Here is a 14,303-nt window from a genome sequence, read left to right as displayed (position 1 = left end):
CACCACTTTAGAAATGTGAAGTGCTAAGTAGCAATATTAATTTCTCTGAATTCAAAGGGGAACTAATTAACGTATTAAGAACTAATTACGAAATAAAATCCAGCGGTCTAAAACGTCAACATTAAAGTCAATACTGATTTTCCACTGAAGAAAACAATAATAATCTGGGGACCAACAGCAATGAATGCGCTCAAGAATCACATCCACAAACACTGGAAGGAAGGCCAAGGAAATAGATACCTGTTCCCCTGAGACACTGGACGGCTGTTGTGAAACCTTTGGTTCTGGGCAACAGGTGATATTTGAGCTTAGGCAATCCTTTGGATTCTGCCACTTCCATACTGATACGATGCTTGGTCTCTGTAAAACGAGTTCCTTCACAGTACAAAAGAAACTAATGGAACAGAACAAGAGGGGAGGGGTGGAAGAAACATCCAAGTGTTACTTCTCAAATAAAGAAATCATATGGAGAGTTTGCTGGGGACCAGTATCTGGATTCATAAACTTTTGCATCAGTGGAAAGATTGCATGACACCAAGGACCCAGAAACAAAAGAAGAGCTCTGTTGGGTCAAGCCAAAGGCCCATCTAAGCCCAGCAGCCTGTTCTCAAAGTAGCCAACCATATGCCTAAGGACAACAGCACTCTGCCTACCTGCGGTTCCAAGCAACTGGGTAGTCAGAGGGATACAGCCTCCACCTATGGGGGCAGAACACAGCCATGGTGCCTAGTGGCCACTGATAAACCCTCTCCCTCAATCATTTCAGGAGGCTGAAGGGAGAAGAATCCTCAGGCACCATTGCTTTTACCAATCATTCCTCTCCAGAACTCCCCTCAGCTTCTAAAATCTCTCTCACCTTCAGTACCATGCCAGTCCCAGAGCTGGCAACAGGTACACGAGGAGACTTACCGGTATGGTTAGAGCATGGACCTCAGAACCAGAGCACCACCACATCTTTCATGGGGAGATTTTCAATGCCACACTCCTCCCTGCTGCAACACTTTATCCCCCTCTCCAGAGAGCTTTAACCAGCACTAGACTGCCACCCATGACTATTTGCTTGCTGGACGTATTCTGTTGAAGTGTTTTGCCTCCCATCACCATCCTGACTTGAACAGAGGGGTCAGCACTTTTGCTGATGTCTGAATTCCACCTATTCCTAGGTCTTAAGGCCTCAGGCTCAAATAGGAGACCCTGACCCAGAACTCATTTAGAATGAGAACATGCCCATGCCTCAGATTTCCTCACATGCTCAAAGCATCCTCTTTAGGGTCATTTCATCACTTAGTTTTCCAATAAAGATATTAAAAACTGTATTTTTTCAGGGGGAGATTCCCAACATGTAAATTTGGAGCACATCAGACCATTTGTGCATTGCGTGTTAGTATTCAGCATATTAATACTATATCCAAATACAGTGATGTTGCAGGGTCACTTCTGCAAAATCTGTACCTCATACTAAAAAAATGGGAGAAATTCAACACAGCACTAAGGAGATTGTTCTGTCAGCTGAAGCATTGCTGCTTGCCTGATGGAGTGATCTCCCCCCTCCCCCCCATATACTATTTTGGGGATTTTTCTGACTGCTGCTCCCCACCAAGCCAATTTAGGGGGTTCAAGGGAGGAGAATGGAAGGCTAACTGGGCCAGTTAGTTGAATCCGGCCCATACTTTTGTACCACATACAAACATGCCTGCCAATTTCAAGTTGGAACTCATTGAATAAGCTGCACACATGAAGGGTTTAAACCAAAGACAGCTCAAGAACCTACCTGAGGTGAGACATTGAAGACTATATACTATTAGACATGAATCCACATACAGATTTGTATATAAAATCTTAATATGGCCACACCCACACACCCACACCCACCATGAAGGAAGACCACACCTTTCACCATCTTGTTCAAAGTGCCAAGGACAGGCCTTGCAAAACTTAACTTACCCACATATACTCTGGATAATCGGACAATCGTTTTAGACCTTCGACAACTTTATCTCTGTCTTCTTCCCATTTCCTTTTGCAGAAAACAATCTCCAGGAAGTACCATGTCCAGCCAATTAGGGGCACGTACAACAGCTCTTTCTTAGCAAGAACTTTTGAACTCTGAAAGGAACACCACAAGATAGTATCCATTTGTTTGTTTACAACACATCACTTACAAATAGTGCCATTTCCAAAACTGTTCTGAAGCGGCCTAGTAAGGTGATGTTGTTTTTTTGTTTCCTGGAAATTACTAGTCTCATCATCATCTTCATCATCATCATCATCATTATTACATGTATATCCTACCTCCAAGGAGCTCTAAAAAAAATAGCTTTCTCCCCATTTTATCCTCACAACAACCCTATGTGGTAGGGTGGGTTCTGTGTGTTTGTATGTTTGTGTGTGTAAAAGTGGAGGAGGAGAGAGATTGGTCCAAGGTCAATTGGGCTGAATTGGGAATGTGAATCTTTGTCTCACCTGACTGAGTCTGAAATGCTCAATTCTACTTTTAGATTGGATTCCTGTCTCATTACATATGCTAATCATCTGCACACTATCCCTTGCTTTTCCTGTAGCACTTGCTTTTTCCTGCAGTCATTAACAGTCATCAACAGGTTTACCATACCCATTGAGTCAATCACCCATCTCCTACTACCCTCCTGAGAAAAACCCCACCCTACCCTCCCACTATATATAAGGGTCTGGTGACTTCTGTTTCAGTGTATCTGAAGAAGTGTGCATGCACACGAAAGCGTATACCAAGAACAAACTTAGTTGGTCTCTAAGGTGCTACTGGACAATTTTTTTATACATTTCGACTGCCTACCTGACCAACATGGCTACCTACCTGAATCTAATTTTGCTGTTAGTGGGAAGGAAATTTATCCGGTGTGACCATTTAAACACCCACCCCAGCTGCCTCCCTTTCCCAAGGTGAACAATAAACCTGACCATACCCCTCAAATTAAAAGATATACAAGGCTACAAGTTCGATGCACTCACCCCCAAGACGCCAAATCGCTCTGTCATGGTCCAGCCACACAGAAAGTCTATTTCAAAGTTGTGGTTCAGGATGATGATGACATGCTCTTTTCCAAACTTATCGACTGTAGCCTGGTCTGAGAACAAAGTGCATTCTGTACCAGACCACCATTCCAGCAACATCACTAATTCTAGGTCACAGGAGGAAACAAAGAAAGTAGTTTAGGCCTTAATGTTTTAAACCACTGTATATGGCAGACTATTATTTCCAACCTTTTTAGCTCTGTTAAATGTGCAGTTATATACTATCTATACAGGGCAGAAGCAAACAGTTTTCAGAGGTTTTGTTTTGAACACCCTAGTTTCTTTACTGGTGACAATTTTCTTTATTTAAAAGCTCCACTTTCAGTCTTAAAAGATATGAATTTCAGGGCTGCGAGAGCACTTTTAAATCAAATTGGCCAAAGTTTACAATACAGTTTCCAATGCCGAACAAGTCAACCAGTCTGATCAAGAGGAAGATCACCAACCATTGTTTCAGAAGCTGTTACGATTACCCAACCACATTATCCAATTTCGATAATTTTTGCTGGGATACAAACATAACTCTGCCATTTAATTAACTATATAATTAAGTAACTGGGAGTGGTGCACAGGACGGTTCATTCCTTTCCTCCACTCACTCACTCTCTCCCTCCTTCCTGCAACATATATTTTCCCTGCAGGGCCTAACCACAGCGAACCCAGTAATATTAACTGCAGCTAAAGGTAAACAGGTGTGTTGAACCAGAGGTGAACTGTTCCAGAAGCCATCTTGGTAGTCAATATAACCCCACTATTAATTGGTAGCTGTTGTAGCAATGAGCTCGTATATGTTGATATCCACTTGATTTGCTGTAGACTAACTGGCTTGCTTTGATGCTGCCCTTATCTGTGGGCAGCTTGGAGTGCTGGGCTGAGAGTTCAGAAAGGGAACTACCTGTAAGATTTGGAAATCTGCCACCTAGGCCCTCCCTCAACAGGATCAGAAACAGAGCGTATGTTCCCAATGGCCTACTTTGCTTGTAACGCTTAGTCAAACTATAGTGTGCAAGTACGCAGAGCAAAAAACCACAACTGCTTTGCTCCTTGCCCAGCTCTGCTGCTGTGCTACCCAGTGATAAGCCATGTCTTGTGCTAAACAAGCCATGAGCTATAACCATAGCCTTTTTTCTTGGTTTGTTTTGTGCAAGACAGGGCTTAGCTCTGGGTAGCGTGGCAGCAGAAGGACTGAGGGAGGAGCAAAGCAGTTGCTATTCCTGCTCTGTGGCTCCATGGTTTGCATGCATTCTCACTCACTGTGTGCTCCCTTCCAGTCTCAATGCCTATTTGATCGCGTAATGATGATGAGTAAGCAGTCAGCACCATTGCCTCAGTACCAGCCCAAGGCCCTGTTCAGATGGCAGCTTACTGCAGCAGAACTTGTTTAAAACCTGCATCACTCATAAAAGATTCTGGTGTTTTAAAAAGGGAAGTGGTCGCATTTTGTTCTGCACAGGTTTACAAGCACTGGTGCATTTCTGTTACTGTCTGAATTTTTTAAAAAATTATAACCCATCATACAACTGCAGGCAGATAACAACTGACTATGTTGTTCCTTCCCTGCAATGTAGCCCAAGGAATAAAGGAACCCAAGATCCCACCAGACCATTTGGAATCTCTGTCTGTGTTCACACATTACAGTAAACCATAGTTAGTGGTCTACAAGGAATACAGAGATCACTCCTACTTCATTTCTCTCCTAGTGTGAGCAACAAACTATGACTCCTGGCTTAGCGTTCTGCGCAGGGAGAGGGCTGTGGTTCATCTGGAGTGAAACAAATCTACAATCTCATTCGGATGTAACACTAAACTAGTGATGGTGGTTTGTTGTTTCTATTCTTGCTAGAGGAAGAGCACTTTCATTATGGTTTACATTGCTATGCAAACACAGCCACTATTTGCCTGTCTGCTTTTCTTAAGATGGGAACCCTCTGTTAATACTGGACAGCCTGAAGAGGAACTTTTAGACTCCAGGAGTATTTCCCTATCTTTTCTGACAGTTCTTGCCAACAGCTTGAGGGGGAAGCAAAAGGAACAGAGAATTGGTTCTGAAAAAATGTTTGTAGCCTGAAGTACTGACTTCACTAGTGTTGGGAAAATCCCAAGATCCTTTTGCTTTTCCTGAGCTTTTACAGCTCCAATATTGACATCTTAGAAACTGAATTAATTTTTTTTTACTTGTTAAGCCTTGTACAGAAATGTCCCACCCCAATAAATATGACAGTGGTTCCTGATGCATTTTTCCAGCAGTGCATTTTATTCTTGTGTGGTTTAAAAGTAGGGAAAACAGAAGGAATGGGGGGACCCCCCCCCCAAATCTTTCTGAATTACAACTCCAATCATCCCTGGCTACTGGCTATGCTTGTTGAGGCTCATGGGAGTTGTAGTTCAGCAACATCTGAGGGAGGGAAGTTCGCTGGAGGTGAGGAGTGAGACAGAGACAGAGAGTGATGCTGGTAGGTTCAGCCTTAAGTATCACAACTTATATACAGTACTGCCCTGTGATCTTTGGATAAAGGGTGGTATACTAATTTAATTAACAAACAAGCAAACTTTAAATATATTTTAACACATGTATATTTTAACAACTTTAGCTTTGTGTTAATCAGCTGGTCACCAAGTTAATAACACGCCCCCCAGCACCTGTTGCACCTGTGGAACGCCCTCCCATCAGATATCAAAAAAATAAACAATTATCTGACTTTTAGAAGACATCTGAAGGCAGTCCTGTTTAGGGAGGTTTTTAATGTTTGATGTTTTATCGCTTTTTATTATTAATAATAATAATCTGTTGGGAGCTGCCCAGAGTGACTGAAGAAACCCAGCCCAGATGGGCGGGGTATAAATATATTATTATTATTATTATTAGTCTGAAAACTTGAAGAGTGGAACATCACTTAGCCTTAAAATGAAAAGAATGTCATGGCATTTAAAAAAAATGATTCTGCAAAAAAACAAAACAACCAACAACAGCAGAGGGGAGGGACTCAATGTAAAAGCTGCAATGTACAAAAATCTTGCAAACAGTAAACTATCCATTTAGACTTGGATGGAGCTATTGTTGCTAGGAGAGTAAAAACTGAACATGCTGAGCTCCCCCCCCCCTTTTTTTTTTCCTTAAGTCATCTGGAGGTAGCTAGAATGAATAAGGCTGGAATATAGATTGCCTTCATGAATTAAATATGCAGCAAAGTGTTTTCTCTTTGCAGGAAGTCAGACGAAACATCCGTGCTGCTCTACAACAGGAAAGAAGCTTTTTCAGAGAAGTGCAGCACTGATCATTTTAGTTAAGAGCGGCACAGCAAGAGCTTCAAATCTCTGAAGGGAGCCAGTCTGTGAATGACTTTCACATGGCTGGCATCCCGTGGTGAGGAAAAGGTTTACGGTTCTAAAATTACCTCATCAAATAGTTATACTGGGGTTTGTTTGTTTTTTAAAGTGTGCAATGTATATGAAGCCTTTTTTAAAAAATTAAATAAACAAATAAATAAATAAATAAATAAAGTTAAATTAAGATATCCTTGAAGAGCAATCTGGAAAGGGGGGGGGGTCTAGTCTAAAGAGGTCAGTTTATTCTGCACTATGTACGCAACGATCATGACGGACCACCATCAACAGAGACTTGCTTCTCTTTCCACATCACACTAAATGCCACGCTTGGTGGTTTCACATACTCAGTTGCGAGTCCTCAAGAGCCGTGTTATACTGAGTGTTGTGTGAATCAGCCTGCTTAAAAAGCATAGATTGAGCTCCAAAATGCATGGGTGCTTCTGCTGGTATACACAGGGGGGAAAGGGCAGCTTTTCACTACAAACACAAATTTACTTTTCACAGCAAATTCTGCATTGGGGAAAAGAGAGGTGTGGGGAGTTGCAGCATTTTTAAATCCACTGACTTAACATCCTCTAAAGCAGGGTCAAGAAACATGTGGTCCCTGCAGGTGCTGTTGGAGTTCATCTCCCATCAGCCCCAACCAGTGTGGTCAAAGATGATGGGGGTTGTAGTTCAACAAAATCAGGATGAACACAGATTAAGAGTCCTGATTAAGAGCCTGAGAAAGAATGCTTAAGAACGCAGCAGTCATCACGGTCAGTCTAGTCTCAGGGGTGGAATCGGTGTAAGACCTGGATTTTAACTGGCTACTTAAATACTAGAAACCTTCTATTGAGTCTTTGCTTTACAGCTGAAAGGCAGCTAAATAAAAACCTAGTTACTTCCCCCCTCCAGGTACCAAACAGTTACCTATGAATACAGGAAAATCCTCTATATCTCACACAGCCGCCAGCCAGCTAAACAGGTTTGGGAGATGACCTGTATACTCAGCTGCATTACAGTGAAACAGAATGTCTTGTCTAGCTCTACCTAACTATGATGGTTCAAAGCTCTCCAAGAAGCTATTGTTCTCAAGATTTTTAAACCGAAGATGCCATAGATTGAATCTGTTGCCTTGATGCAAAAACAAGCTCTATCATTAGTAGGGTGTCCCTTCTGAAACAAGCCCAAACGGCCAGCTTTTGGCATTGAGGTTTTGTCAACTCCCAACCACCTGCCTGTTATCTATTCCCCTGTCTCACTAAAGAGGTCACCTAATGAACCTGAATTGCCATGTCCTTCCAGCCTTGCACACACACACACAGTGTCAGCTGTCAATCTGCAAGATCCACCCTGAATGGGAGCTGCAACTGGAACTGTATGTTTGTAGAGACAGCCTTGTCATAGTAATATTCAGAGTTCTCAGAGTAAGTGAAAGAAACAAAGGGAAAGGAAAGCAGTGGAAATGACTGTTCAGCAAAAAGCTAGCATTTCTTCATGGATAAAGATAACAAAGTGAGCAGTCTGAATTTGAGAACTGTTAGTGATATTAGTGCAGTGCTAGCCAACACAGGGCCCTCCAATTGCTGTTGGACTACAACACCCATCATTCCTGACCACTGGCCAGGCTGCCTGAGGCTGATGGGAGTTGGGAGTCCAACTAGATCTGGTGGGCTACCCCTGTATTAGTAGATCATGCTGTTCATAAAACTCCTTGAGTGAAAGCATTTGGGTACAATAGAAGCCCATTTAATGCTTAAAATGATTTCATCTTTATTTCCCAGTACCCTCTTATAAACATGAAGACAGGAAAAAAGTAAAAAAATAAAAAGCACCCTTCCCCAGCCTGTTCCTGCCAGGTTGGTGGAAATGCTACTTTGGCATTTTTCAAAATAAGGACCCGAAGAGGAGAGCTTCTAGGCGACGTCAAAAAATGTCGCAAGCGATCTCAGTAATGAACTTGCTCCTGGAATAACCTAGTCAAAAAAAATAGCATTTTAGCAGCAGTTCACTATGAGCCAGTTCAACTGGATTGTTTGCAGCGTCTGTTTTCCACCTTAACAATTTTTCAGAGGAAAAACTGTCCCTTAGAGCACTTTAAACTTTAAAAGATTTAAGAACAGTTAAATATTTAAGGTACACAAGACTATTTTGTGTGTGTTTGCTTTAAAAAACAAACAACTGTGATGGCTCTCCCTCTAGAATTTCTGTCATACCTCAGGCTCTCTGAATAACCAATGCAATGTGACTACAAGGGAAGACGTTTAAAAAAACTTTTGCCCCAAGTTACAAACTTGGGAAGCACTGCAGTGAATACTAGAGTAGACAAGGTTGGTAGGGAGTAAGAAAACAGGCATTTGTGCAGGAAATTTGAAAGTAAAAGACGGTCTAAAGGACTGGGAAATGAGACAAATGAACAAAAACAGGCACTAGAAAAGAATGAGAAAACATAAAATATACATATGGGGGGGGAAGGTAGGAAAGCTGGGGGGAAATGAAGAGTGGAAAGAGGAACAAGGCAACAGGATATTTCATATCTCCTCCACTAGCAACAGAGGGTGTGTGAGAGAGTTAGGCTTGTTGGGACTAAAGCAATGCCACAGGAGGAAGGAACAATGACCAACCACTTGTGGATATCTGCTGTATGGAAGGATGAAGGGCCTATCCTAGCTATGCAGGCAAGTGGTTTTTCTGGAGGGCTGAGAGGGAAGAAGCAGGGCTGGAACAGGCCCCCTCCAGAGAGCTGTTTTTGTGTGTGTGGCTATATTCTGCACAACATGCCATTCCTGCATGTTGTGCTTCAGAGAGTTCTCACCTCAGGCCCTGCTTTTAGGTGCAAGGCCATGGAAAAAAGGGGGAAATATGGTACATGCAGAGAAGTCCACCGTGCAAGAACAAATCCCAGCGCCTAGCAGCTGCAACTATAGATCAGTGTTTCACCATCTGCACCCACGAACATTGTTCCCCACTGCTCCTAAGGAGGCCTACCCGCTATAGTCTGAAGAGACTACATTCCTAGTTGGCACATAGAAATCAGAGCATACTCACGGCTCCACAATGAGTAGGAAAGGCGGCAGTTCACTCTTCGATAAAACTGCTTGTTTATAGGCCAGAGGATTAGCGTGCATAGCTGGATGAAGTTAATGATGAACCCACTCACAACGAAGACGAACCCAATCAGGAGGTGAACTATAAACTGGGTCTTCAGAAACGCAATTAAGCCCATGATAACCACTTAGTAGCGCTTGCAAGGTCCTTCACTCAGAATTACCGTCCTACAGAAAAAGAATGAAAGAAACAGCTTGCTTAGCAAACAAAACATTCCTAATCTAGAAGGGGAGGGGAATGCTGATATTTCCTCCCTGCCAAGTAGCAGCTGGGGAATCATAAATGGCATGTTCACCCCCAGGCCACTTTCATCCAGGTCAAGAGTTGGTTAGCATTATATTGCAGATCATGTTGGGAAAATGGAAACCATTCAGCTCTTGCACACCTGCAATTCCTACACAGCTTGATTTTCCAAAAGCTCCAGAATCTGGTGCCACAATATACCATATATGATGGTTTTGCATGGGCATGAACAGCAAAACAGAACCGTCTTGCTTTTACGCGTAAACAATGGTTTTAAAACAACCTTTGAAATGTAAGACAGCCTCCTCACTTTCTGAATACATAAGACTTGCAAATCATCAGGGGAGTTGGATGGGGAATACTGAGCCTTTTCCTATTCACTAAAGTCAAAAGGTCACCTCCCTCTACAAAAAAAAAAAAAAGTGTGGGGAAAAGATAAGAGAAATGAATATCTGGAAATGGTGGACCATGGGCCAAATGCATACTTGTGAGAGTGCTTTCTATCCCAACAGTTGCCAGCCATAGAAAAAGCAGGTGTGAAAGAAACATTGGCTGTGGTGGCGAGATCTGTTGCTTTGGCCCTTACCCACTCTCAAAATACCCTTTTTGCAAAGCTGAATGGGGCAAAATACTCTCAAATAGCATAGATGCTTCAGATTCTCACTAATTTCAGACTATCTGTAATCTGATAACATTCTCCACCAAAGTAAGCCAAATTCTGCATCAAGGAAAACCGGATCCTTTGAAAGTTTGCATGCTTCATATGGATCCAGATTCCAGGAGCATCTCTATCATTAAAGTAAGAGGAATCTGCTTAAAATGTGAAAAAACACCAATCATAAAAAAAGAAAAATCAAGATAATTTGTCCTATTGCTATTAAATTTGGTATGCAAAATCCCTCAGGTATGGGGTACCAGCAGTCCAAATTTCAAGTAAACTGGATTAAACAAACAGCTCACTTACATCAGTTTAAGAGTGCCCACCACGTCAGCCACATATTTCTCATAGCTGGTTCTCATGATACGGGGGAGACTTAAATTCGTCTGTATGGAGCAGTAGATTTATATATATTAAAAAGAAAGAAAAAAGTGGAGTGTGCGGTGCCAAGATGTACCTTTTGTTTAGTTTTTGAAAATTTGCTGTGTTTGGTAGGCCCCATGTTTTCCAGATTCTGCATTGTTCAATGACTTAAATTTAGTTTATGGCTGCTGGGTAGCACCTGCCACTAGGGGGTGCAAGGAGAATTGGTACATTTGAAGTTGTCGGAAAAGAATTATAGTTTGATGTGAACAGATCTACTCTGCGGGGCACGCCAGGTCAGGTAAAAAAATGTGCCACTGCACCCACTCTTGAAATTCGTAGAAAAGAACGGGGGGGGGGGGTCAGGGAAAGCAAGTTTTGTTTTGAGCGGAAATGTAGGGAGAATGGAAAATGGGAGAGGAAGCAAAAGTTATGCTAAACGACCAATGTTGTGTGAGAAGGCTGAATAGGAATTAGCTGGGTGTTAGTGGGGGAAGGGGAGATGTGCTTGCATAGGGCTTCTGGGAAGGAGACAGTACTTAATTAAAAAGCAATACACACAAGCTCAATTCTGACAAATAATGTTTAGAGAGCTTGGGGCCTTAACCTGCCACAGCAGTCCCGGTCTAATGTAATCCATCACTTGCAGCCTGATGTGGTACAGCCCTTGTACACCATGAAGGCTGTCATTTGTTGTACAGACACACATAGTGTGCTCACCCTCAATGGAGTCTCCACGTGACTCAGTGTGGTGTAGTGTGGTGTAGTGGTTAAGAGCGGTGGACTCGTAATCTGGTGAACCGGGTTTGATTCCTCACTCCTCCACAGGCAGCTGCTGGGTGACCTTGGGCCAGTCATACTTCTCTGAAGTCTCTCAGCCCCACACACCTCACAGAGTGTTTGTTGTGGGGGAGGAAGGGAAAGGAGAATGTTAGCCGCTTTGAGACTCCCTAGGGTAGTGATAAAGCGGGATATTAAATCCAAACTACTACAACTACTACGTGCCTACACTATGTTTTTGCCTTCCAACCTTAATCCTTTCCCTCTTCAGGCCAGGAGAAAAACCAAAGCTGGAGACAGGCACAAGGACACCCTACTTTATCTCAGCTTTGGGTCTTCTCAGGCTGCTTGGTCGCCCACAACTCTCACTATGTTGCCATCCAGATAAGATTAGTGGCTGAGCTCTCTCTGGATAGGAATTAACCAAACTCTGAAGAGGCATAGCCCAACAGCCAGGCCCTGAAACGTATTTTTCACTCCCTTAAAATCCTGGTGCTAAGTGTTCCTTCAGGGAAAATGACAGTTTCCTTATTAAAAAGGCAAAATGATTCCAACTCCTACACATCAGTTGCTCCCTTCCGATTGCAAGAATGCATCTCCTTGATTTTCACACCACGGAAAAGCTGAGTGGGCTTTGATTCATTCCAGAGTCAGACCGTGGAGCTGGCGAGAAAGAGTGAGATGAGACAAGCCCAAGGCTTCCAAAGCAGAGGTGGCAAAGGCCTGGACCTCAAGGTAAGTTAACTGAAGGAAGTTTGAAGACAGAAAGCGTCCCTCTTTTCCTGCTCCGCTGCGGCCCTCTAACTGGGAGTGCTCAGGATCCCCTTCTGAACTACTTGAAATGGGGTTCAAGGGGCTGGTGGAGAAGAAACATTCATTCATGGTGCTGTGACCCAAGAGTCCTGCAATGATCACAACACGGAGTAAATAAGCTGTAGAGTACCTGGCTGCTGGAGATTAAGGGACCACTGAGCCTAAGCATGACAGTATCACACATGACAACCAGACAGAACCTTCATGGACGCTCCTGTGAGCCCGAGAGCCCACATCAAGACCTCACCACTCCAGGTGGTAGGTAGTAGGCTATAAATCACAGGAGTGGCTGTCTTCAGATCAGGGTGTTGGCCCCTTAAGAATGCTCTACCATGCGAGTAGAGGCTTAAAGGGGCTCAATTTGCTTTCAACCTCTGTTGGGCACAGAACACTCTGTGGTTCTGCAGTTTCTGCCCTGCCTTGTTGTCTTGCCCCATGGGCTCCATCCCAGCCCAGGATGGGATATCCGTGAGTACTTTACAATCCAAGCCAAATCTTCTGTGATTTCCACCTACCCCAGAACCCTAATCCCCATGCCAAATCCTCTTATTATTTAGAAGCCCCCTCCAACATTCTAGAGAAAGCACAAGTAGCTGCAGGGAGGATGGGATAGGCAACATTCCACTCTGAACTTCTTTAAGTTTGCTTATCATAGGATCCAAACCAGTTTGTCCCCATTTGAGCTACTTTCATTCAGATGGCAATGAAATAAATTATATCAGATAGGTAGATAGGCAGATAGATAGTGTACAGGCATCCCCCTACTTAGGTAAAGGTAAAGGTACCCCTGCCCGAACGGGCCAGTCTTGACAGACTCTGGGGTTTGTGCGCCCATCTCACATCTATTGGCCGGGGGCCAGCGCTGTCCGGGGACACTTCCGGGTCACGTGGCCAGCGTGACAACGCTGCTCTGGCGAGCCAGAGCCGCACACGGAACGCCGTTTACCTTCCCGCTGGTAAGCGGTACCTATTTATCTACTTGCCCCCGGGGGTGCTTTCGAACTGCTAGGTGGGCAGGCGCTGGGACCGATCAGCGGGAGCGCACCCCGCCGCGGGGATTCGAACCGCCGACCTTTCGATCGGCAAGCCCTAGGCGCTGAGGCTTTAGCCCACAGCGCCACCCGCGTCCCCTTTTTTGACCACAGGAACGCATTAATTGATTTTCAATGCATTCCTATGGGATTTCATGATTCGCAAGACGAATAATTCGCTAGACGACAAAACTTGCGGAACGAATTAATTTCGTCTTGCGGGGCACCACTGTACATATGAAATGGACCCTGCTAACAAATGCATATCAAAGAATTGCTTATTGTTGGCTCAGACACACCTGTGGAGTTTGGCATCACACAAGGTTAGAAACCTTTCCCTACTTTGAAGGGAGCATCTGACTGGCCATGGATTTGGGTGTCTGTTGGCTGAGGAGATCTCTTCCACCTGAGGCAAAGGCTAGATTTTGCTCTTTAAGACACCTTTTTGGTAAAGGATGCAATTTTTAGTAACCCACGTTTTATACTTTGCTCTGCAGTTTTAGAACTGCAGTCCTAAAACACACAACGGAACAAGTCCCACTGCCAAAAATACACATTGATAGAATTACACTGTAACAATCCAAATTAGGATAAAAATACTAGTAAGAATTCTATCTTATGTGTCTGAATTTAGGTTTCCCCCTCCCTACCCCCTCAAACAAATATTACATCCCCATTTGTTCCAGTCTGTTCAGAAGCTGTGGTGCTCACAAAATCTTCTTCTTGTAAACACAGAAGAAAGTGGCCAGGTGCAAAAGAGAAGACAGCTCCTGTACCCCCAAATAGTTGTGTAGAAAAGATAATGTCAGAAAGCCAGCTCAACTTAAATAAGATACACACCGTGCCTGATCAGTTTTCCTTCCAACTGTCATATGCCTCGGTCTAAGTAGCAGGCAATGTGGTACCCTGCAGACTTTGTTGGACTCCAACTCCCATCAACCACCACT

General features: G+C 43.6%; 1 protein-coding gene across 6 annotated transcripts in view; it reads right to left on the bottom strand.

The window, feature by feature from the left end:
* AGPAT3 (1-acylglycerol-3-phosphate O-acyltransferase 3) overlaps positions 1-14,303 on the bottom strand; it is a 65,314-nt gene that overhangs the window by 12,128 nt on the left and 38,883 nt on the right. For all 6 annotated transcript variants that reach the window (XM_082219895.1, XM_082219898.1, XM_082219897.1 and 3 more), the window contains 4 exons: positions 9,409-9,635; positions 2,989-3,158; positions 1,945-2,106; positions 241-394 (listed from right to left, as the gene is read on the bottom strand). In XM_082219895.1, coding sequence (XP_082076021.1) covers positions 241-394; positions 1,945-2,106; positions 2,989-3,158; positions 9,409-9,586 — 664 coding nt within the window. In that variant the 5' untranslated portion in view covers positions 9,587-9,635. The remainder of the gene's footprint in view (positions 1-240; positions 395-1,944; positions 2,107-2,988; positions 3,159-9,408; positions 9,636-14,303) is intronic.

This window comes from Podarcis vaucheri, assembly GCF_965113315.1.
Source record: "Podarcis vaucheri genome assembly, chromosome: 4".
NCBI classification, from domain to species: domain Eukaryota; kingdom Metazoa; phylum Chordata; class Lepidosauria; order Squamata; family Lacertidae; genus Podarcis; species Podarcis vaucheri.
Note: the sequence above shows the minus strand (reverse complement) of the source record. Positions and strands in the feature narration are given on the sequence as shown.